This window comes from Artemia franciscana, chromosome 13 (genome assembly GCF_032884065.1).
Source record: "Artemia franciscana chromosome 13, ASM3288406v1, whole genome shotgun sequence".
NCBI classification, from domain to species: domain Eukaryota; kingdom Metazoa; phylum Arthropoda; class Branchiopoda; order Anostraca; family Artemiidae; genus Artemia; species Artemia franciscana.
The window spans coordinates 18,152,199-18,179,007 of record NC_088875.1 but is presented as its reverse complement, the minus strand read 5'-3'; the positions used below and the strand labels follow the sequence as shown (position 1 = coordinate 18,179,007).

The window sequence follows — 26,809 nt, the reverse complement described above, 5'->3', positions numbered from 1 at the left end:
AGGTTTCTTCCCAGAGCCTTATTAGCTATTTTATCTTTTTCGTGAGACCATAAGATTCTTGTTCAACTGTGTGGCGGTACAAGTACAACCCACGCCACATGAGACCTCATTTAGAAGCCAGTCTTTGTGATATATTAAAATTTTTTAAGATATTCCCTCGGTTAAAGATTAAACAAGTTTTCTTTAAGAAAAGTGTTTCATTTCAAATGATGACACGGTTCTACCCAGCGACAGTTCTAGTACCCGAAGACTGGAACTTGAAACTTTCTTTAAACGGTTATATACCGATTATACTTTAAAAAAAAAAGAGTCCAGATTCAAATAAAAAACGAAACTTCCAGAAAAGTTAAATATTATATAATTTTCCCTTCGAAAAAATGAACTTCATTTAAGGAAATATTACAGGTAGACCTATAATTTCTTATACTTTCTAAATTTGCATTAAAAACTTTTTTTTTAATTTTTAGTTCTCTCCTTAAAAATCGTCTCTTTCTTTATCTTTGGTAAGTCTGCTATAGCAATCGAATAAACTTTTTCAATTACTTTTGCAACGATATATGTGATGACTGTAAATATATTATTGAGACAAAGAATTTAATAAATGAAGTTTAAATTTAGGACATTTTTATTTTTACAACTGACCCATTTCTATAATTAAATTTGATAGCTCATATCTTAGAAATTATGGTACTGTATAGTTAAATTTTTTGGATTAATTACCTACAATCTAGCCAGTAAGGTGAATTTCAATATTGTATAGATTCTTTTCGTTCACTCCTGTGATAATCTCTGTAAAGGTTTTTCCTTTTTTCCCTTTTTTAAGTTTTTCTAGATTTCCTGCCTTTCAAAAGTTGACTCGGCGATTAACCCTAAACCACAGCTTATACCCACAGCTTACTATATGTATTACTAGTTTGGAATGTTGGAATACTAGCAAAGAATCTTTGAGAAGTGATTTGGAATTTTTTAAGTGCGTATAATTTCAACCAAACAAGTTTGCATTATTTGCAGCATCAGTTGTTGTCTGCCTTACTAATTGGCAGACTCTTTACTGCCTTACTAATTGGCAGAAAAGTTACTGCCTTACTCATGGCTAAGTGGTTGGCGCACTGGTTTGAGAATTCTATCTACAAGGGGGCACGTGTCGTAGCCAGTTATTTAATTTAGAACGGGGGTCGGTGATGTGACTATGTAAGCTCAGACAGAGTTGACCCAGCTCTTAATAGGTATCTGTATAATTTTGGGGGAGGTAAGCAGGAAGGGTGTGCGAAAGCACTGGATGGCTGGCCCCCAACTCCCCATTGCACTTCCTGGCTAAAGGGCCACGAAACGGAGAACAGCACCGCCGGTTTGGACCTTGAGGGTAAAGTTCCATCATACTTGCTTGTTTACTTAATAATTATAAGAAGCTTCATGTAAAAAATCCTAGTCGTTGTTACAAATTGCATTTTCTCAAAAATCAAGAATTGATAAAATAGACATTTTAGTTAGTGAAGTTATGAAAAGTTAGTGAAACTGCTGATCAATCTGTGCTTAAATGGAAAATACATTTGTAATTACAATTTTTAAATTAATCTTTTCTTAAAACATGTCCACAGGGAAAAGCAATGAGGAAAGGCTTGGACAGATTTTTTATATATTGATTATTATATTATGTACTATGTTATTTGTATAATATCCCCCCCCCTCCCAAAAAAGGGAAAAAAATCACATCGACGTTTCATGTTTGTGTGTTATATATTATATACCAGGTTTCGACAGCTAGAGAAATAACCCATTTTTTGAAGGAAATAGAAATTACAGGAAACCATATAAGATATAATTTCTTGTAGTCTCTTTTTTCTTCCCAAAGGAGATTATTTCCCTTGTTGTCAAATCCTGATATATTAGAAATCTGGAATGTTTCTTACTCGTTTATGCGTAGCATAGAAGTGCGGTCTTATTATGTGTGTTGGAATGTATATATATAAGACGCAAGATCTTTAAAAAAGGAATTCTCACAAAAATCACAACCAAGGCTCTGGGCTTATGAAATAAAATTTAAAGTCATTTTAAAAGTATTTTAAACAGTACAAGCAAATCTTCAACCTGAGTCAGAGTTAGAAAAGGGCACAAGTTCGAAAAAAAAGAAGAATACAAATTATCGAGGAAAATGATAACAAACAAAGAAAAAAACCCAGTATTTTGTCATTATAATGTCAATATTATGTTTTTGGTAGCTAAACTTGAATTTTCAGAAAAAAAGTTAGTTTTTAAGGTTAATTCCAGTGAACTAGGGGTGAAGTTGTTAATGGTGAGCTTTTTTTTTGCAGGCTTATTTGTGGTACCTGGTGATGCTTTAAAATCAGAAGCTAGTACTGATGAAGACTTGTCTATAGATGAAGGGAAAATTCCATCTTTTTGTGTTCTTCTCCATGCATATTTAAAGGTAGGTTTTCTTTCTGACTTTATGCCATTATTATTCCTACAAACTTGGCGCAGCGCAACGGTCGTCCGATCTGCAAGGTATGTTCCGCTGAAAAAGTTCCTTATCATAACTGCCTACAGTTATATCTACAATCTAACCTCTGTTTGAGGCTGCGACACTGCTTAGCTATTTTCGAACTAAAATTAAATCCAATATATCTGATTGACCTTGACCTTCGACCATTGACTTACCTATTGACCCTGAAAAAAAGTCTTTATTAGGATGAACGGTGCCCGTTTATCATGTGTACCAGGACACACTGCCGGAATTGTTTGTGATTTTTAGACAATAAAGTGTTCCGGTGCTCAACCGTCCACTCTGCTCCTTAGAGCTCTGGTGGGCTGCTGTAGAGTTATGGTCATTCCCAAAACTTAAGCTGGTAGTGAAAGAAGCATATTCTAAGTCTATTTGGACCCTCCAAACAGTTGCGAAGTTTTTTGGGACATTCAGACGGAAAACTTTTGTGACTGTTTTCAGCAGCTTTACAGTTTCCGTGGGTATATGGAGTCACTATGAAAAATAATTTCTGAGGAAACACTGGCTAAGCATGATAAAACGAATAAATTGTAAAGAAAAGCGAATGAGAATAATAGCAGCCAGTGAAAAATAGAAGTGAATTATACAAATATTTTGGTCGAGACCTCTTAAGTGTAGAAAAAAAAAATACTAAAGCTAAAAGAAGAAGATCCTTTGCAAGTAGCGATTAAAGGGTAACTGAATAAAAAATAGGATAGTTCAATCGTCCCTGCAGAAATACCCTTTTTCAGGGGAAAGGGGAAATCTAGAAATTAAGCTATGGAATATTTTCTGGATTGAAAGTTTGTCTCCTATTAATTCCAGTCCAGGAGACTGAAAATCACATCGAAATCGAAAAACTCTCTCATTTAGTAGCACATTTCCATCCTAAGCTAGGTCAGAGGGGATAAAAATCGTAATTTTAATCTGTGCAGTATTCACACACAAATGAACGCCAAAATGTCCAGAAAGACCGCTTAAAAACATCCAGAAAGGGGAGAAATCTCAAATTTTAATTTTCGCAATATTTTCTGGATTGTAAGGTCGTTTCCTATTAATTTCAGTTTAGGGAGACCGAAAATGCCATCAGAATCGAAATATCCTTTCGCCCTAATCGAGGTCAGAAAAGGGGAAAAATACCTTTTTTAATATTTTTTCAATCTGTACAGTATTCAATCTGAACTTTCATCCTCACAAACCCAAATCGGGATTTATGACTTTTTTCTTTTATTCTAAACCGATTTTGTCAAGAGTCCCCTGTTCACTGAAACCCCTCTTCTCCCGTTTATAATCAGCACGCAATGACCGCTATCTTAACTTTAAACTACTACTACTAGTAACTCACTGCAACAGCCAGCTCCATGAGGCCAACACAGATACACAGGCCCCTCCTCCATTCCCACACTTTAAACCCCGCACACATATAGACTGCTTAATCTAATGTTGTCTGAAAAGCAGAGAATGGAATAGGAATATTAGTCTATTGATAGTTCGCATTTGGCGTCGACAGAGGGTTTGAATCTGGTCGTTACGCTCAAATACGAGCTATCGACATTCCCACCTGCTCTGTTCGAGTCTCATGAAGCCCTGCGCCCGACAGATAAGGCTGCACTTGCAGCTAATAAATGGAAGCAGCAAAAAACTGAGGTTCAACTAATGCCACCACAAAGATACCACTATGTCATGGATGGTGGTTGGCTACTGGATTTGGTAGGATGAGGCACATTATCCACTTACTGAGAATTAGTTTCTTCTTGTGTAGCTTATGTACATAAATATTTCACTTTAGCGGACGTCATTTTTGCCTTTCATCAAACAAGGAAGGACAGATTACAGAAGGCGACAAGGCTCTTCTACGCTTGTACAGCCTTAAATCTGACGAACTCTTACCTGAACTCCGACACCGTCTGTTCATATCAAAAGTAGCCAGTGCGACTAGTTTTGTCCGCCCCGAATGTTTAGCAGCCACACCTGCTGCTACAAAGTACCACTACCTGCGTGTTTCATTTCAAATGATGACACGGTGGTGCTCAGCGACAGTTCTAGTATCTGAAGACTGGGACTTGAAACTTTCCTCAAACGGTTATGTACCCATTATGACTGTTTTACTGCCTGCTTCTGAAAGCTTTGTCAAACTGATTCACTGCAGCTATAAAGGTGATTGTGATGGCCTTCGATGGACTTGCAAAAGAGGGCCATTTTCTGCACTGTTACTTGTCATGGCACAAGCTGCCTCAACGCTCCTTTGGACCCAAATGATTTCGAAAACCAATATTAAGCAAAATTTTGTGTTTTATTCAAAAGCTTTTTGATCAAAACGGAGCCATAATTGAAGCATTCCTGTTTGCTCTTTTTTGCTTTATTTTTACTTTTAACATTTTTTACAATAATAACCGAATTTGTAAAATCCAGCAATGAAGTTAAAAATGACAAAGATTGAGAGTTGGGGTGAAAATCAGAGTGGGAGAGTCACGACAGACCTTAAAGAGAATTTGAAGAAAATCTTCTGTTTAAATTTGCATTCTGTAGCCGTAAAAAAAGAAGAAAGTTGCAGGCAATAGTATCCTTGCAAGGAAAATTCCACCACCCCCTCCCCTCTAAAGTCAGGTTGAGAATATTACAGAGACCCAATATTAGTTAATATTTGAGTTCATGGACGTGAAATTGTAATGAAGTACTGTTAAAAGAAGTAGTAGGCCAATGGCAAACAAAGATGTCTAGACCTTCCTCTGACCTCACTTGGGGTGGAAAAGGGGTACTAAATGATGCAATTGTTTAATTCTGATGTAATTTTTGGTCTCCCTGGACTTGAATTTATAGGGAACAACCTTTCATTCTTCCAATTACTTCACAAATTAAGATTCTGCTTTTTCATCCCCCTCTGACGTCGATTAGGGTGGAATCGGGGATTAAGGGACGAAATTTTTTAACTCTGATATCATTTCTGGTCTCTTCGGACTCTAATTAATTTAAAACGACGTTTTAATCCAGAAAATATTGCAGAAATTGAAATTCGAGATTCCCCCCCCCCCCTCCCATTTCTTTTCCCTGGAAAAAATACCCATTTCTGAACGGGTGATTTTGGTCGCTTTTGGATATGCTATTGAGTAAATTTTTTGAACATTCTGGTGACATCATTGGAACAGTCAAAACCGTATTTTTACTGGAAATATAAGAATTTGAGTATATCTTTGAAGGTACTTCTCATTGTGTGACGAAGTACTCATGATTGTAAAGAGGTCATAGGAAAGCTCCTAAAAAATATTTTTAATTATTTTTTTGCAAAGAAATATGTGAGAAATCGTATTTTATTTGCGTATTTCTTTTTCAGCTAAAGAAGTAACTTCTTAAGGAAACAAGGATCTCTATTACTAATGTGTATTGAAGGGATTTCTGATTCACCAATGACGTCAAAACAGTTTAGACTCCGGCATGTTGGTGCGAGCTTTAAAAACAATAAATTATAAAAAAGAATTTACTATGCATGGTTCTTGGAAGAAAAGAAGGAAAGGTTTGAAGAAACTAAAATTTCAAGAATTAGCTCCTGGGCCCAGGGAATATTAACGTAAAAATTGTAGCCCAGTATAAATTATAGCACAATCGGACGACGTTAACACCGTATGAAGATTAGCTTCTCTGCGCTAGGAAATCTTAATATATAAATTGTAGCCCGATCAGACGATATTGTAGGGGATAACAAAAGTTGACGTGTCTAATCTTCCGGATAGATTTTTCTGCTACGGAAAATTTTGAAAGAATTGAAATTTAGCCTATTTTGTAGGTAGTCCTTCACCTTAAAATGCAGTGCTGTCCATATCTCTCCGCCTTCTGAAAGTCAAAATCGGTTAAAGCTGCCGTACGTCGCCTCTTTTGGGAAGTACTACCGTACTCCTTTGCGCAATGTATTATAAACAGTCATTTTTTCTTTGAAAAAAGGATAAAAAAATTTAAATCCTAGCCAAACTTTAAGGAAAATAAGATTTCTCCTTAATACAAATATGTTTAAAGTTTTACTGCTAAATTGCGGCACACATTTTCACTAAAGTTTCATGCCTTCTAAATGCATTCCTTACAAGTATATTTAAATTTGATATTTGTGGCAAAACTTTCAGGAACATTAATCGACAATGTTTAAAGCAATCTTAAGTAGATTAAGTCAATCTAAAGCCAGCACAAATTATCACAAACAGGACTGTGGCTACCGTCCTCTCAAACCGCCTTCTTTAAGGCCATTTTTATGTGCTTTAATAAAAACTATATATTTATTTCATAAAGTTATGCTTTTTGACTTTTTTTTTCATAACAATAAAAGTGCAAAAACTCATCAGGAAAAAAATTGTTTGTATATACGTTTTTCACTGTCATTTATAGTTTTCCTATCTTAAAAAGCAACGTAGTTAAAGCATTATTCTTTTCCTTTTTAAATCCTTAATTTATGACCATTTTAGGCTCACTTTGTTTTCTCATAGTATTTTATGTTTCTTTAAAGTTTGACCTTAATTCCTGCTCGTTTTAAGTGTTACTATTGCTTTTTAGCTTTTTTCGAAAAGGAATTCTTTTATTTTATTTTGTTCAGATAAATGGTTACTAATTTACTGTTGTTTTGTATGAACGCACATATGATAAGTGCGGTGCTTTTCTAACATTCGGAAATTCTTGTTCGGATAAAGAAAAATGCCGAAGGAAAATGGTTCGTTTAAAAAAATCCCCGACTTATGATCACGGAAAAAATGATTAAATATTGTTTTGGGCGCATTGATGACCAAAACTGAAGGCGAAAAAACAATATAAAGAGATGATTACAAGATTCTCAGATTCAGCCTTCACATTGTCTTAAGCTAAAAAAAAAAAAAAATGAAATGAAAAAAAGCTATCCAGGATTCAATGACTCGATAATTTTCTTTCTTCTCAATAATTTCAATAATTTATTGGAAAGTATTCTCTAAAATTTCTCATAAAATTTTTCTAATAGTTAGTAAATATCCGTTTCCAAAGTAAATAAACCCTTTAACTAAAAGATAAGTAAATTTCCACATGTCCTGATAAATCGATTTCAACAGTCATGTTTTTTATTGGTAGAAAATATGGCTGCATTTTGTCAAGTTGCTGATGATCGGTTTGGGGTTATCTTTTCTCGGGCCGATAATAAAAAGAAGTCAAATCTCATGCTCGGCCTTCTAGAACCAGGTATAGTTACCCAAAGGTTTGTCAAACGTTAGTTTTTATTTACTTAGAAATGACAAAAAGTAGTACATTAAGAGATTTTTTTTTCTAGTGAGAATAAAAATGAGAGAGAAAAAAAGTAATAAAAAATGAAAAAGATTGTAGACACTAAAAATGTTGTGACTTATCGCTAAATCCTTGGCCTGGTAAGAAAAGAAAAAATAACTGTTGCAGTAAAAGGACTGCGTACAGGACAAAGATCATTTACAATGATGATTAAACTTATTATATCGGATGTCCCAGAGACTCTTTAATCTTCATGGCTGCCGCATGCAGGCCTCAAGTGCTTGACTTTTGCAAAAAAAAATTGCATCGTCAAAACTTTAGTGTAAAAATGAAAAAAAAAAACACACACACCTCATTTTTCTGGAATGCGGACAAAACAATACGTTTTTATTTCCTTCTGAAGCATTTGATTTATATATGATACGAGGTCTACTGCTGTAGCTGTCACAGGTTACGTATATCTGGATAATAAACGGTCCGGTCACAGTTGCAAGAGTCTTCTGGGAGGGAGGGGGATTGAAAAAGAACGCAAAGGTATTCTATGAATAATACTAGAAATTTTTTCCAAAAATAATGATCTTAAGATTTTATAGATGTGGAGTTAATTCCCCTCCTCTTTCCCATGCGCATATCTGAGTCCATCCTACAACTAAAATAAGCATTAGGTGAGATTTTGTTCATTTTTAATTCACACCCAGGCCTGGATTTACCAATAAGCCCACCAGTCCCGTACCTAGGGGGCATACAATGCCTAGGGGTGCAATAAATTATAACTGATTGATTTTTTTCTTTAAAAAAAACGGGACTGCTTTGATTCATCGTCAAAGTGCCTGGTGCACTCCGCCGCCGCGCTGCCTTTTCACAGAAAATTGATTTTAAAACAATACAGGAATTCCGTGGCCACTTATAAATTGTCAAATGTATCCCAAGAATGGTAGCTATGAGTTTGGTATCATGCCTGCGTGGGCGGGGGAGGTTCAGCCTAGAATTGCACAAAATAAGTGCATTTAAATAAGCAGGAAACTGAATAAGTCAGGATTTGCTAAGCAGAGCAACCTTGATGGGCTACATATCTATAGAACAAGTAACGCTTAACCATGACAAAATACAGATTTGTAGGAAATAGTCTACTGCAGATGAACTATTTCAAATTCAAGATGACGGTGTATCAATAAAAAAAATAGGATCTACCACTCTTCAATGCTCCGATTTCTTGTATTTTTCAAATGAAAAAGTGAAGATAAATACAATAAAGCAAACAAAACTGAAATTTAAGAATATTACTCTCTTGTAGCTGTTTTTAACGGTACCAATTTTTTCATTATATTAGCGTTCTAAATTTTAAAAGGATATTTAGAACTTAAGCACCTTTCTTCCAAATAAACTAGTACTTTATAACTCTTCCTTCTTTTAAAGTCTCCAATTTTTGTTTTATTACGCTAAGCCTAGTTCCTCGTAGTTTAGAATATAAGTGCTCTGTACCGTATTGTTCACCCCTTGCCAATCAAATGTCGACAGTCTCTCTCCAGACTTCTTCTTTAATTGGGGTTGATGAGGAATGGGAAATTTCGTTGCTACTCCTCGTCTTATGTCAGAGCTTGATTCTTTTAAAGGGGTGCTACTCCTACTCTAAATACTAAACGTTCCTGTTGCTCCTTATACTATTATTGCACAAAAAAAGAAAAGAAACTTCCTCATGCCATACAATGTATCAGGCATAACTGTGGTTATGTGTGGTTATGTGAAACTTCCTCATGCCACACAACGTATCAGGCATAAGTGTGGTTATGTGTGTCTATGCGGTAATCATCAATCCTAATTTAAATGGCTTGTAGAAATATAGCAATGGTATTCCTGTATTAAGCAAAATATGCTGACAGGAATAAAGAATAACATAAATATTTTGTTTGTTAAACATTATCATGTTATTAATTCCATATGTGTGTCTTTGGGCTTTTTAATCTGTTTAAACTTTCGTGTGATTTCAAAGCTATTGGAAAATTGTAGTTGTGAGTCATGGAAGAATTGATAGATGTGTCATTTCACATTGAAAAGCCAAAATTCTAAATAAACCAATAATTAATTCACCATTGATGCTCTATCAATAGGATCAAAGAGTGTTCCTAGGTATGTTGACATGAACCTACTCGGTCCACTTAGTGATTTGCCTTCATTAGAAAATCCTTCTTTTCCTGTGCGACCATCAGAAAAAAGGAGCTATGCCACTAATGTTGTTACTTGGTCCCGTCCTGGTTCACTTCAAGCTGATGTACAAAAAGTTGTAAGACATGCTCGGAAACTCCCTGAAAAAAGACATAATTTTTATAAGGTGAGAAAGACAGCTCTCTAACTTGTTTGTCAATAGTAAGAGTGAGGAGAAGGATTGTTTCTTGGCCTAAGGCGCCAAAGTGCTGTGCCGAATTGTCATTAGTAGTAGTGGTAGCAGTTTGGATACGAAACGCACCAAAAACTGCAAAAATTCACATCTTAGAGGTTAAGGAAAACCTATCCAGGGCATTGGATAATACTAATGTAAATGGAGGCAACAGGTAATAGCATTGGTTCCGGGTATCCAAGCATGTTTGCTCCTCCTGTTATGTCACCTTTTTGGGCAAAAGGAAATTAGTAAGAAACAATCCCAGGTTTTAATAAGCACTGATTAGAAGCAAAGAACGAAATGCATAAATTCGCTAATTCGTTTGCCCTCTTGTACACACATATATCCTAGCTTTTATTTTATAATATATTGATTAATTAAAAAGTCATGATATTTTAGCTACTTGAATGTTGTGAATTAGTATTTTCCAATTCGTTAATTCCATAGTTATGAAAAGAAACGGCATATGTCTGGCTGCAATGTTATATCATTTTATAATCGGTGGAAAAACAGGTCATTAAGAAGTTTGAAATAATTGACTAATGATTTAATAAAAAAAAAGGATTAGCGCAAGTTTCTATGTAAGATAATTTTTACAATGGGTTTTTAAGGTTTGGCCCAAGGATTTTGCCTACTATTTACTCTTTATTAGAAATCGATGTACTTTCTAAACAATTTTTCTGTTCATTATGAAAAGAAAATCTGAAACTTTTCAAACTACTCGAAAATATCTGTGGATGTGAATTGTATTGTGACAATCAATGTAGTTTTATGATTTTTAACACGGCTTTCATTTACATCAAAGAGTTTGTCTTTTAATTTCCATTCTTTTTAAAATGGGTCTTAATTCCTTAGCTTTCAAAAAAGAGGAAAAAAAGACTTATAGAAACTTGGACTGGTAATATTTGAAGCAATCTACTTAGTCCTGATTTGCATATTGATATAATCTTTTAGAGAAACCTGTTACTACGAGCATGAGTTAGGCCTTCGAAGCCCCATGAAGGCTAAAGTATACTTTGTGCGAAATTGAAAAATAAAGCAAAATTGAAAAAGAGGACAGAATACTAATGAAATTTAAAAGAAAATAAAATAGACATGAAAATGATTTCTGACAATTAGCACAGTCTTACTATTTTAAAAAACCCTTGTTTTTCACTGTTTTTCTCCTTAGACGACAAATTTTGATGCACAAAACCAACTAGTCAAGCAAAACTTTCATTCTAATCAATCAATTAAGTCATCAATAATGTGCAAGCGATATTCTTTTCTTTTGTAGGAGGGGGGGGGAGGTATGTCATAACTGTTTTTGGTGACTTTTGTTCGTTTTAAGGTTGAATTCTTTGTTCAATGTAATTTCCCTTCGGGTTGGTTTCATTTCTTCTGTGTTGTCGTTTCTGGTTGTTTTAATTTTGGTGTGAATAATTGGCCCTCTTAAGTTATTCGTGGAAAAACGGTGTTTGCCTTTTAGCTTGTTCTGTAGCCTTTTTAGTTGACATACTGTTGTAATATTAACAGCGATAATGGCAACAGTATTAACAGTAGTAAAACAAGCTCTATGGAATGGGTAAAAGAGGACGAAAACATTGACAGATATTAAAAGCTTTGAAAGCCATTTGAAATAGGAAAGTCATATCTTAAACTTCTTTATTTTAATCTTAGCCTCAAATTTACAACCAACAACCTCTTATTGGAAATCAAACATTATTTGTGTAAAAAGTAGGCTTCTCAGATATAGGTTCATTAAGAAACCCTTAAATATCTACTCTAGGGGAAATATAATGCATTTTGATATATATACTTGATATATACTTTGATATATATATATATATATATATATATATATATATATATATATATATATATATATATATGTATGCAATATATACTTAGCGTTTCGATTTAGGGCTGTCATACCACGCTTTTAATGATTAGCATATAATCGTTTAACACAGTCTCTAAATTGTCTTGGAACGACCGTTTGTCCAAAGATGTAAAATATGTCTATGGTTCTGAAGGTAGAGGTCGCGGGATGGCACACGGGACAAAAGGCCCAACTTGCACCACAAGAGAAACAATTTAAACGTTGTTGTATGACTTTGGTTTCAATAATGCGTAACATGTCTCCTGTTCTACAAGAAGCTAATTTATTAATGAAGGTTTTGTTTAAAACTAGCTATTTGCATAACAAGGGGTTCGGAATCAAGGAGCTGCAGACATGTCTCTGGTCAAAATTGTAATTTAACCCTATAGCTCTGATCAAAAAATCCTTAAATAGCAATTTTGATGGAAATCAAACATCACGCGTGATATATGTACTTCTATAGTTTTTTTTTATTGAGGACACTCATCGAATCATTTAAGATTTTACCGTTGACCCATAAACAATCACTATTCAAAGGAGGTGCAGCATGTCTATGTTTATTAACATAGGTTGTTGGGGTGCCGGAGAGTACAAAAGTTCTGGAAAAGATGGTTGATCGGAGTGCAGTTGGTTTCGGTAGAAAAAGGTGCTAAAATCTAGAATTTGTGATTGAATCAGCCATACCCTAATTTTCGGCCCCCTACCCTCCCTGCTTTTTACGTTAAAGTTCAGCTTGTATTTTGTGAATTGAATAATTTTCTGTGTAATAATCATTAACCTAGACGAAAACAGGGCCGTATTCAGGTGGATAAGATTACCAATGTGGCCCCCTTCCTCGAAATATTCTTTTGACTTATAAATTGATCGTAAGATACAGGTAAAAAATACTCCTACTAAAAAAAAAGGATTTCAGTGACTTTAAATGGTCTTCAAAATGTATATAATAATAAAAAAAAGAAAACTCATTTGAGATGGTTAGACAAAGTTTACGCTAGGTAAAATCCATCCTCTTCATTTTTTTGGTACACTTCATCCTTCCAAAAAATATTTTGGTAACCCTATTCCCCCTCCGAAAAAAAACTGGATGGGGTCGTTAAAAAAAGCATTACCTCTTGAATTTTATGATTTAAAGGTTAAAAATACCTTAAAAAGTTGAGGTAGAATGATTCTCTTTTGTTTGTTTTAAGCTCTATGTCATTTTAATTTTTAAATTTGTTAATCAAACAGTTTGTGGTAATGAACTATAAGTAAGGAGTGACGTAGGTCAATAGTAACCAAAACTTTAAGAAACCGAGCCTTGAGAACAATAGATACATCAAAAGAATCGAATTTTCATGCTGATTCAAAACATACAAAATTTATCAAATTTAATGTTACCCGTCAACATTTACGAGTCTGAGAAAATTTGCTCAATTTTTGAGAAACGGGAGAAAAACCCCAAAACATCAACTGACCTTAATAAACTTCACATCATCAGTTTCAGCATATTAGCAAACCTTACTGAAGAGGTTTCAAGCTACTATATAAAAAAGTGTGAAATTTTGCATTTTTTGCTAGAAGAAAGATCACGGATGTGTGTTTGTTTTTTTTTTTTTTTTTTTTTGTATAATTTTCCCAGGGGTGATCGTATCAAACCAATGGGGATAATATGACTCCCCCATAGGCTCCGGGGAAAGGGTTGTAAGGCATAAAATATACCCATTGTTTACGTCAAAAATATTTTTCATCGAGGATAGAATTGTCCGGAGGGATCTTTACAGGGAGGGGGGTATTTTACCTTGGAGGAACTTTCTATGGAGATGTTTTCCGTGGGGGTAGGGAATTTTTCATGAAGCCTTATGTACTGGTGTTATTTGAAACAATCAGAAATTAAATTTAAAAAAAAAGTTTTTTCAATTAAAAGTATGGAGCAATATTAAATCTCAAAAAGAACAGGAATTAGTCCGTATATGAAGGGGTTGCCCCCCTTATTAATACCTTTTTTTTATGCTTAAGTTTAGCTGTTTTTCACAGTTTCTTAAGAACAACTCCTGAAACACTAGGGCCGTTTACTTAGAATAAAAAGCTTTTCTAAAAGTGCTAAAAAACTTCAGCGTGAAGAGCAAGGTATTGAGTAGGGGGGCAACCCCTTCATATACGGTTGAGTTTTGATGTAGCTCCTTACTTTTTTTGTTGAGATTTTTTTATATTTAATATGAAAAGAATTCAGTCCGGAAAGAATATTGAAGTCGTTGTGATTTAGCAGTTAAAATCTCAAGTGTTAATCCGGGATGTGTTATCTGTTAGAAACCAAGTTGATGCGACATACAGCAAAAGTAAAAAAATTACGCTATGACTATGAGCTAATATTATCTTTTTTGCTAGGTATTGATGGAAAAAAAGAAGATATTCACTGGTAGGTTTCGTAATTTCTACTGAAAAAAGCAAAGCTGGGTTATCAGTGAAACATGAATATCAAACAGTTCGTGGTAACGAACTGTAGTAAGGAGCAACCCGGCTCGATAGTAACCGAAACTCTAAAAAATAGAATTTTGATACCAATAGCTACATCAAAAGAATTGCATTTTAGTGCTGATTTTAAATATATAAGTTTTATCAAGTTTAGTCTAACTCATCAAAAGTTACGAGCCAGAGAAAATTTGTCTTATTTTCTAAAATAGGGAGAAACACCACTAAAAGTCATAGAATCTTAACGAAGAACCACACTATCAGATTCAGCGTATCAGAGAACCCTATTACAGAAGTTTCAAGCTGTTATCTACAAAAATGCGGAATTTTGTATTTTTTGCCAGAAGGCAGATCACGGATGCTTTTGTTTTTTTGTTGTTGATTTTTTTTTCGCCAGGGGTGATCGTATTGACCCAGTAGTCCCAGAATGTTGCGGGAGGGCTCATTCTAACAGAAATGAAAAGTTCTAGTGCCCTTTTTAAGTGACCAAAAAAATTGGAGGGCACCTAGGCACCCACGCTAATTATTTTCCCAAAGTCAACGGGTCAAAATTCTGAGATAGCCATTTTATTCAGCGTTTTATTCGAAAAACCTTATAACAATGTCTTTGGGGACCACCTACACCCCCAGAGTCCCTGTGGGAGGGGCTACAAGTTACAAACTTTGACCATTGAATACATATAGTAATGGTTATTGGAAAGTGTACAGACATTTTCAGGGGGATTTTTTGGTTGGGGGGAGAGGTTGAGAAGAGGGGGATATGTTGGGGGAACTTTCCATCGAGGAATTTGTCATGGGGGAAGAAAATTTCCATGAAAGGGGCGCAGGATTTTCTAGCATTATTTAGAAAAAAAAACAATGAAAAAATTAATATGAAAAGTTCTTTCAAATGGAAGTAAGGAGCAGCATTAAAACTTAAAACGAACAGAAATTATTACGTATATAAGGGGCTCACCTCCTCCTAAGACTTCGCTCTTTACGCTAAAGTATTTTTAGCAATTTCAACTATTTATTCTACGATTTTTGTAATTCAGGGGTCACTCTTAATGAATTGGAACAAAATTTGAGCTTTAGTGTAAATAGCGAGGCACTAACGAGGGGGTGAACCCCCTCAAATATGTATATAAGTTACGCATATCTTTTACTAATAAAATCATTCGTTAAAGATTAAAAGTTCTAGTTGCCTTTTTAAGTAACCGAAAAATCGGAGGGCAACTAGGCTTCCTCCCCCACTCCTTTTTTCTCAAAATCATTCGATCAAAACTATGAGAAAACCATTTAGCCAAAAAAAAATATATGCAAATTTCGCTTTAATTATTCCTCTGCGGAGAGTCAAAATCAAAATATGAATTGATTCAACAACGTTCAGAAATTAAATAAAAAAACAAGTTTTTTTTAACTGAAAGTAAGGAGCAACATTAAAACTTAAAACGAACAAAATTTACTTCGTATATGAAAGGGGCTGCTTCCTCATCAACGTTCCGCTCTTTACGCTAAAGTTTTTTACTGTTTTAAAGAGTATAGCGTAAAGAGTGGGAAGTTGATGAGGAAGCAGTTTTTTACTGTTTTAAAAAGTAGAGTTGAGAGAAAGAGTCAAACTTTAACATAAAGAGCGGGGCGTTGATGAGGAAGCAGCCTTTTCATATACGAAGTAATTTCTGTTTGTTTTAAGTTTTAATGTTGCTCCTTACTTTCAGTTAAAAAAACTTGTTTTTTTTATTCAATCCCTATCAAATAGCATCGAACATAAATAAGACTGTAAGATTATGTCAGTCTCTGGGAAAGATCATCAGCGCCATCTAATATTTCAGAGTAAAACCTAAGGCTGCTTGTGAAAACTTGCAATTGGATGTACCTAAGAATTGTGTCAGTGTATTAATGACTTGGTTTCGACGAAATGAATTTTATAAAACTAAATTGAATATATAATTAGAGACTGTAACGAATGTGATATTGATTTCCCTTGCTGATATTTGTTCTTGGCCTTTAACTATATTTATTAACTGTATTTAGTCTAATATCTATGGGGGTTAAAAATTCAAAAAATAAAACCAAATTAAGTCAGAAAATCAACTTGATTTTAGTTGTTTTTTTTTTTGTCTTTCTATACTTGCCATTACTATACGGTATGTAGTGTTAGGAACCATGAGAACGATTCTCTAGCTTGATGCAGTAATGTTAGCCGATTAACTATTTTCCTCTTGCAGGAGCAGAATAAATTGAGAAAGGCAGCCTAAACCTTGGGATCTAATAATTTACTCGATAGTCTTGCTTCTCTTCTGGAACGAGAAGGACAGATCTTAAGGGGATCGGCTCATCCTGAGGCCAGCTTGCAACTAGGTCATGCTGTTCAGCAACTCAAACTTCCTTCTGGGAAAGATCCACGACACACTAGTATTGAATCTATGCTTTCTGCTACGCATATTAATAATAAATTAACTTTTTTTTATACATTATAATTTTGACAGATGAGCATTGGAAAAATCAAGGTTGTATAAATCTGTGGCTCGTATAAAAGCGTGAAAATGCCAAAAATTTTGCCTAAAAATGTGAGACAAAAATATTAACAAATCTAAATGTTATTATTTGAGTTTTTACTCAATAGTAACCTTTAAAGCAAATGGACTCCATAATCAAATAGGTTTTTCAGAAGCACAGGCTTAAGTGAAACAAGAACTTAATTTATGAGAGCGAAGGGAGTGAACGAAGCGGTTGGCAGCGGCACGAATTTCCTGGGAGAATCTCTTTTGGCGTGTAAAGAACTAAATCTGTTTCCAAGTATTATGCCAAATGAATTTTACGTTTTATCTATTTGCTTTGATTTTGTGGTGATAGCCCACGATTTATCATTATCATTTTTATCATATTTATCATTTTTTGTTTCTTTTCAACATTGATATTAGTTTAGATGAGATTCTTGTCGAAAGTTTAGGTTTGTCTTGTTTCTTGTTGCCTTAGAGGGAAAGGACCCTAAAATTATAAGCAAAAATAAACCAATATTTATGCAGGATTGTACCCAATATTTATATTCTATGATTGGGGGTGGGGAGAGGCATATGTTTTCACATTTTGAGTGGGAAACTAGTTTAAACTAACACTTACCTACTTGAGGTAACTTTACGTTTTCCCATGTTTTTCTTCTATACTATATCCATTATATTTTTAGCTCTTAATATGAATTAGAAAAATAATCAAAAGCCTTTGAGTTTAACTAGTAATCAACTGATGGTATTTAGATTGCAAAAACCCAAGTTAAATGAATTGGGTGGAGTGAGGCAGATGGAAAGAGGTGCCCAAATCACACCATCGCATTCAGCGTATCAGAAAACTCCACTGTAGAAGTTTCAAGCTCCTATCTACAAATATGTGGAACTTCGTATTTTTGCAATAAATCTGAAATTTTGCAATAAATTTTGAAATAAATTTGTAAAAAAAAGAAACCTGCAGGTGTTGCTATGTATGTGAGGAAAAATTATTTAAGTCGTGTTTCTTATTTCAACAATTCTTCATTTACATTCGTAACACTGGTAAATTGTTTTTCATTTCAAATAAAATAATACGTTCTATTAAGCGCCCTAGGGAATCCAAGCTTTACACATATTAATACACTCTTGGGTCACATCAGGGGCTTAATTTGTTATAGGGCAACTGCCCCTTCTAGACGCAAGTTTGTCACCACACCTCAGTTTGCCCCCCACCCAGCTGAGATTTAGTTTCCGCAAAAGATCTTTTCAAAACTAAGATAAGTCTGCATAATTGAAGTATCCAGAGGTCAGAAAACAGGTCAGTTTTCTTTAGTATATCTTTGCCTTTATGGTAATATATGTTTTGATTTTTCACTTGATTTGGAAAAATTGGCTCCAACTTTGCCCCCCCCCCCCCGCAGGATTTGACAACATTACCCCATTGGGTCATAGCCCAGACAACTTTGGGAACAACTGCTCTAAGCCAATCCTGAGATATGGTATTGCTTATAGACCTTTTTAACAGCCCGAGTCCATATAATGTGTTTTAGTTTAGTTAAACACAATTTTCATTTAAAGTATACTAAGCAGCCAGAACAAGCTTAGTAAATTAGCGAATAAAAAATTACGATTTTGCACAGTAAATAGTAAACGTATAACTGCTTATCTTTTGGAAAAGTTGGGACATGGTTGGCCCATTGCAGGTACAAGCACGTCCCATCACACTTAACTAAACTTCGATCATTTGCTTCAGTGTATTTGATAATCCGACAAGTGATAACCCTATGAAAGCTTTAAAAACAATCTAAATGTAGGAAATCATAGGCACCGCAATAGCACTGTCTAAGTAAACAGCGATGAGGGCACAACGTATTTTTTTTTCTGACCAGGGTGCTTCCTATCAAAACTTTGAAAAATTGAAAGTTCTAGTGTCCTTTTTAACAGTCAAAATTGTTAGGAGGGCAACCAGCCCCCTTCACGCCCATCATTCCCCGAATATGTAGAATACAAATTTTGTGATAGCCATTTTATTCAGCATACTTGAAAGGTCCAGTAATTATGTCTTTGAGGATGACATCCCCCTCCCCATTACCCTCAGGACAAGGGCTATAAGTTATATTAGTTGCCAATTGTTAACATTTTAACGTTTTTATGGAAGGGGTGACAGTATATACTTCGGAGGTGGCTCATTCAATTAGAAAGCATAAGTACTAGTTTCCTTTTTAAGAGTCAAAGTGATCAGAAGGTAACTAGCCCCCCCCTTTACGCGTCCTCTTTTTCCCAAATGCATCTGATTGAAATTTTGGGATAGCCATTTTATCCAAAACAGTCTAAGGATCATATAACAAGGCCTTTGGGTTTAAAAAAACTAAAAAAAAAAAAAAAAAAAAAACTAAAAAAAAAAAAAAAAAAAAAAAACTCAGAACCGGGGGTCAAGGGTTGTAAGTTATGCCTTGAACGCATATAAGTATTTTTATGGAACGGGTAGTTCTATATAAATAGATAAATTCTATATAAGTATTTTTATGGAACGGGTAGTTCTATATTAATAGATGGTCGTATAAACTTTGAATAGGGTTTATTTGATTGGAAATTGGAAGTTATAGTGCCCTTTTTAAGAATCGATTTTGAAATAAGAGGAACCAGCTCCCATACCAATCATTTTCCACAACAGATGTCTAATCAAAATGTTGGTACATCCATTTTCTTTAGTATTGTTGAAAGATCAAGTAATTATGCCTTTGGGGGTGTCAAACCCCCAACAGCCTTCAGGGCTGGGGCTGTAAGCTAGGCAATTCGTTCATTGTTTAATTGTAATAAATGCTATTGAGAAAAATATGCATGTTTCACCTTTACTTTCCAAAAAGACAAAGGGCACTCAGGTGAGCCTTTAAGAGAATATTGAGGGGAGTGTTGAACTAAATCAAAACACGTTATGTGCATAAAACTGTCAAAAGGGTGGGACTCAGAAATGACTGTGCATATTAATTTAGAATTTTCCGGAAACGATAAGGGAGATAATCAATTAACCAAAAGGCAATATTTGCCAACTACTACTACTACCACCACTAATGCTACTACTACTGCCAAAACTACTGCTTCAGTAGCGAGTACTACAAAGGCTAAGGATATTGCAATAAATATCTGAGGTAACGTTTAGAAGAAAGTTGAACAAAATCAAAACATACTATGTGAATACAGATTGCTGATATGGGCTTATCAGCAATATTTTCGGAACGGCTTACAGTATCAAGAGGAAACTTCCGGGTTATTATGAGTGAGATTTTTGACTGGCCGACAGGCAACATGTACCTGCGCCTACTGCTTCTACTACTGTTCCTACGACTACCACTACTGGTATGATTCTAGTACAATTAAGGCTGCTCGTATGAAGATGATTGTATCTCAAAAATTGATTTGGGTATTAAGTTGGAACTTTCAGAGAATACTTATAGGTGAAGACGAATTGACAAAAAGGTAAGCTGTGCATGCCACTACTAACATCATTACCACTTCTACTTTTATTAATACTACTACTACTAAACTGCTCCAACTGCTACTTCAATTGCAACACTTGTAAGACTTAGAGTAATAAGATGAAAACGATTTCAAAAGGGCCCATTAGCAATATTTTTGGAACGGCTTACCATATCAAGGTTAAACTTCCGGGGCATCATCAAGGGGATATTCAACTGACCTAAAAGGCAACGTGTACACGCTACTACTGTTATTAATACTACTCCTACTACTACTAATATAACGCTAATGTTGTTACTACTTTTCCTACTACTACCACAACCTACTGTGATGCTAGTACTATTAAGGCTAAGTCTATGGAGGTGAAAATTTTAGAGAATATTGAGGGTAAATTTGAACTAAATTAAAAGACAATGAGCTTATTCAAATCGTCAAAAGAGTGTATCTGAAGAATATATTTGGTTATTGAGTTAGAACTTTCAGAGAATCCTTAAAGGGCCAATTGACTAAAAGGCAATATGAGCACGTTTTTACCAGTACTACTACTACTGCTCCGTTTACTAGTTCTACAGCTATTATTACTGTTACTCCAATTACTGCTTCTATTGAAGCAACTTTTAAGGCTAAGAACCTTAAGATCAAAATTTCAAGAAGTATATGAATGTACAGTTATCAAAATGACATATCAAAAATTTCACAGCAATGGCTAATTGTTTAAGTTGACAATTCCAGGACCTGATGAAAGGGATGTTCGACTGACCAAAAGGCAATATTTTAATAGTTCTACTCCTACTAGTGCTATTAATATTACTGCTAATACTAACACTACTACTGTGACTAATATTACAACTCTGCCTAAAGGTATAAAGGTGGAATTTCCAGAGATTTTTTTAGAGTTGAAGGTGAACCGTATCAAAATACACTGTCTGTATGCAGGTTGTCAAAAGGGCATATCAGCAATATCTCAGGAACAGTTTTGTGTGTGAAGTTGAAACTTACAGTGCTTGTTGTGAGGGATGTTGAACTAAACAAAATACAGTAATTGAATCCCAATACTACTACTTCTACTCATACTACTACTATACTGTGATTACTAATTCTACTATTACTACTAAAGGTAAGGTTACTATTATTTTTCTACTGCTATTACTATAACTACCGGTGTAACTCCAACTAAAGTAAAGGGTATTAAGGCGAAAATTTTGGGCGGTATTGAAAAGTGTATTGAACTAGATCAAAACATACTATGCCTACACAGGCTGTTAAGTGGACGTATCAGCAATGTATCAGGAACGGTTGTCGGTATTAACCTTTAACTTGAAGTTTAATCAATTAAGTTGAAGCTTTCAAAAGACATTTATCCTGCTACTACTAACAAGGTAAAACTATATAGTTAAATTCAGGAATATATTTTAATATATAAATATAGTTTAATAGCTTATTTTTGTACAAAGCAGAGATGACCCGTCAAATTAGTGCAATCCTTTTCAGCACAGAGTACGAGCATTCTTCTTTGGCGTTTCACAATCGATTGAATTACCTTATAAACATGCTGACCTGTTTTTTCCTGTATTTTGATCTATTCAGTGCGTACAAGGGTTTTTTTTTTCACAGCTGAAGAGGCTCTGCACATTGGCGGAATTTTATTTGGACTTTATTATGATGGTGGTTCATTCGTCGAATGATCTTTTTGAACGGACCAGAGCAAGAACTACAAGCTCATATGGCACTTGCTGCGAGTAGGCAGTACAACAAAGTAGATGAGCCCGTCACAAACTCAAGTTCCCGTCCATCAAGCTCGACTGGAATCGCAGCGTAGCCTATCCAATTACTCGACTACAATTATTTAACGAGTTTCCCGGTGGGCGCCCCACTGGGGCTCCCCATGTTACTCAACCCCTTTTTAACTGAGCCTTCGTGCAACTCAACCACATTCAACTGAATCCTCGTGAAACTCAACCTTCTTGCAACTCAGTCCTCTTTTAATTGTCTAATCTAAGCAAAAACAAAGAAAAATGTAGATCTACCGTGAATGATTATGGGTCCCAGCAACAGTATTCAATAGACCCTAGTGGTCAATCTATATATATATATATATATATATATATATATATATATATATATATATATATATATATATACTAGCTGTTGGGGTGGCGCTTCGCGCCACCCCAACACCTAGTTGGTGGGGCGCTTCGCCCCCCCCCAAGCCCCCCCGCGCGCGTAAGTCGTTACGCGCCATATTAGTTACGCGCCATTGTAGTTGTGTCCCTGTGTCCCACCTGTGAATATAGATAGATTTATATATGTGTTTCAAACTACGTAAAAATTGCGAATATACAACATTCTTGGATTTCCCATTGTCTGTCCATATACAAAGCCGTATGTACTAATAATGACGTCATATGCAAACGCTCTTTTTACAAACAAACAAACATGCATACACACAACTCGTTTTTATATAGATAGATAGATAGATAGATACAATACAAATTAACTACGTAAAACTTGTGAATATACAACAGTTTTTGCTGTCCCATTGTCTGTGCGTATAAATAGATTGTCAGGTTTACCGACCCTCAAAGATGCAACATACAATTGTACATTGGTAAAGCAACCTGTATTAAGATCTATACCGCATTTTTCTAGTGATTGCCCTTGAGCTTTGTTGATGGTGGTTGCAAATGCTAATCGAATTGGGAATTGCAATCTTTTAAATTGAAAAAGCAGGTCCGTTGGAATCATGGGAATGCGAGGAATAAGAACAGCCTCACCCTCATAAGGCCCTGTCAAGATTGTGGCCTCTATTAGGTTTTCCATCGTTTTTTTTTACGGCAAGTCGCGTGCCATTGCAAAGCTTTGGTGGGTTGATATTTCTTAAAAGTATTATTGGTACGCCTATTTTTAGTTGTAGCACGTGTGGTGGAAACCCTGAAGGATCTATGGAATTTAAAAATTCAGATGGATAATTAACCGCTTCATTTGGTTCCAAAATACAAATTAACTGCGTAAAACTTGCGAATATACAACATTCTTCGCTGTCCGATTGTCGCTGCATATAAATAGATTGTCAGGTTTACCGACCCTCGAACATGCAACGTACAATTGTCCATGGGAAAAACAATCAGTATTAAGATCTATACCACATTTTTCTAGTGATTGACCTTGAGCTTTGTTAATGGTGATTGCAAATGCTAATCGAATTGGGAATTGCAATCTTTTAAATTGAAAAGGCAGATCCGTTGGAATCATGGGAATGCGAGGAATAAGAACAGCCTCACCCTCAAAAGGCCCTGTCAAGATTGTGGCCTCTATTAGGTTTTCCATTGTTTTTTTTACGGCAAGTCGAGTGCCATTGCAAAGCTTTGGTGGGTTTATATTTCTTAAAAGTATTATTGGTACGCCTATTTTTAGTTGTAGCACGTGTGGTGGAAACCCTGAAAGATCTATGGAATTTAAAAATTCAGATGGATAATTAACCGCTTCATTTGGTTCCAAAACTGTGTCGACTGACTTGTAAAGGACTGCCTGGTCTCGAATCTTGGTCAAAACAATATTGTTGATTTCGTGGACGTCTATATTTTTGGGTGCGAGAATCGCTCTTTCACTTAGCCATTTATCATTTTTATAATTTTTTAGAATATTCGGAAATACTTTTTCAATCAATTCATTTTTGGACGTCACTAAATTACAGAAATCAGCAGGTAGTTGTATACGTCCTGAAATTGAGTCTACTGGGAGCTTTCCGTTTCCCATTGCCAGCAATTGATCTGAAAATGTTTGACCAGAGTCATCGTTTTGCAATCGGACACGCATATTTGTAGTTAATTTTAATGTTTTTACGTGTGCCCATAAATTAGAATTTTTCAGGCAAGCATTCATTTCGTCTGCAGGAGTTGATCTAGGTATTATAGGTAATGTTTGCCTGAAATCTCCCGCAAGCAATATTAAGGTGCTGCCAAAGGGTTTCGACTTCCCTCGCAAATCTTTCAAGCATTGATCCAGAGCCTCGAGCGATTTTTTGTGTGCCATTGTGCACTCATCCCAAATAATAAGTTTGCATTGCTGCAATACTTTACCCATCCCAGATGATTTGGAAATATTGCACGTGGGAGTTTCTGTAGAATGCAAGTTCAGAGGCAATTTCAAAGCGGAATGAGCAGTTCTTCCACCAGGCAGCAATGTTGCGGCTATTCCGGACGACGCAATTGCCAACGCTATATCATTTTTTGATCGAATTGATGCCAGAATCAGTTTTATCACAAACGTTTTACCAGTACCTCCTGGCGCATCCAAAAAGAAAATTTCTCCAACGTTGTTATCGACACAATGCATTATCGTATCATAAATGTCTTTTTGTTCCGACGTTAACTTGGAAATGTTATTTTGTACATACGACAATAGATCACTCGTACTGTAACTTTGTTCACGATCCAATTCTACACATGTCGAAACAGCAGCAATACGGTTAGGTGAAGGCATTCCCAAATTCTGAAGAGGTTTGTTTGCCATACTTACGCACAAATCTTCTATAACAACTAAAGTGTAGTTATAAATTTCTGATGTAAATCAAAAGTCATATCTGACGTCTCTAACTGTTTTCGATGGAGTATATCTTCGGAAATTTTTTACTTATATTTTTCCCATAACTCTGTAGGAGCTGATGGAGAGCAAGTTGTTAAAATGATGCCAAACAATGCACGAATTTGACTTGGGGTTGACGTTTCGCACGCGTCATTGATGCAGTTATCCCAGTGTTGGTCATTCTCCAATAAATTCAGAGCTTGGCATGCACTACGGTAAGTGTCATGTATAGTACCATTTACAGTCCTCAAATACTCAAAGGATGTCGGACCGGGTACATTCACCAAAAGCAGGCGTAGAAAGAAGCATTCATGTTGATTGGGGTGAACGGTGTAGAGTCTTCCTATCGTGGTATCTTTGAAGATGGTAGGTTGGCCGTCGACTGACTTACCCTGTTTTCGACGTTCAAATACTTTATTTTTAGTATTCCACGTGTAATACGAAGGCACTTCAGTATACAGCAGTTTTTTTGCAAAAGAATCATTTTTGCAAAGAGAAAAAAAAGCTGTTAATGTTGTATCCGGTGGATTCAGGACTCTTTGTTGCACGTTGGTTTCCGTGAAATAAACACGTTGACCATTCTGTAAATGTACCGCTAAGTGAACAACAGCTGGACTACGTTCATGTATCGGAAATGAAAGAATTCGCCAAACAGCTTCATTACTGCTTATGTATCTTCCAGCCTGATATTGTAAGATTTCATCGAAATCTTTGATTTCGGGCTGCAAGCCAAAAACTGCCATGTCACTGCCTTTGTTGACGTATTTACATATGTATTTGATTGCCTTTACGGAGTTACAGTATTCAACGTTTATGTGTGCATTAAATGTTTTTGATAATAATGGGGAATATGGAACAACCCACTGGTTATCTACTTCGATGGTGGTACCGTTACGCTTCTTTATTATTGCTGTTTTACCGCCATCTTCAGTAGATCTTCTTCTATATTGTGGGTAACCATCATTGCCAGTAATTGTTTTGGGTACTAAAAGTCGAGGATATTGCTTTGTGCACCTTCCTTTGGCCATGCATGGTGAATTTTCGTTCAGTGCACCGCAAGGTCCATGTATCATATTTTTTACAATAATATCATGTAACCCCTTATCGACATTTTTATCAGGTATTTCAGCGGAAATCACATCATCAATTTCGTTCGAAGTAATTTTTTTATGTAGCCAGATTAGTATATGTGCGTGTGGCAAACCTCGTTTTTGCCATTCCACTGAGTACATCCAGCATTGCACTGACCCAAACACTTCAAGTTTTACTGTGTAGTTTATCAGTGATTTCAACTTTTGCCGGAAGACACGGGCCGTAATGTCATGCCTATGAACCGCCGATTGTCCTTGAAGTAAAAGCTGCAGTATCTCGTCCCAAGATTGATTACATGTAAATGTAATAAATAAATCTGGACGACCATAGAGACGAACATACGCAATAGCATCTTGAGCATATTCATGCATATGACGGGGACTGCCAGCATATGACGAAGGTAAAATTGTTAATCTTCCAACGTTTGTGGTATTACCGTCATTTATAACTGCATCTCGCAAATGAATGTATTGTTCAGAGCGGAGCTTGGTCTGATTCAGGCGGATATATAGCAAACGTTCTGATTCAATTTTAGCATACATATCCACGACGAATTGGTGAAACAATTCACGGCATTTTAAAATATAATTTTCTTCATCCTGCCGAATCATTAGTCTATAGGAATAATAATGCATTGCACTGCATTTCTTATTCATTTCTTTGTTAGTGGCTGGATTCATCAATTTAATATTAAAGTGATAGCCGTCGGCTCCATCCCAAAAAATGATAGGATATTGTAGGGCATCGTAGCATCGATGAGTTTCAGCAATTCTTAACAACTGAGCGTTTCGCTT

The 26,809-nt window shown here is 35.4% G+C and overlaps 1 protein-coding gene across 3 annotated transcripts in view; it reads left to right on the top strand.

The window, feature by feature from the left end:
* The window catches only part of LOC136034606 (integrator complex subunit 14-like), a 372,471-nt gene that overhangs the window by 308,339 nt on the left and 37,323 nt on the right, over positions 1-26,809 (top strand). Inside the window, exons 7-9 of one of the 3 annotated variants that reach the window (XM_065715884.1) lie at positions 7,562-7,669; positions 9,820-10,040; positions 16,605-17,306. In XM_065715884.1, coding sequence (XP_065571956.1) covers positions 7,562-7,669; positions 9,820-10,040; positions 16,605-16,634 — 359 coding nt within the window. In that variant the 3' untranslated portion in view covers positions 16,635-17,306. Of the gene's footprint in view, positions 1-7,561; positions 7,670-9,819; positions 10,041-16,604; positions 17,307-26,809 lie in introns of those variants that run through there. The other 2 variants (XM_065715886.1, XM_065715885.1) reach the window with 2 other exon arrangements.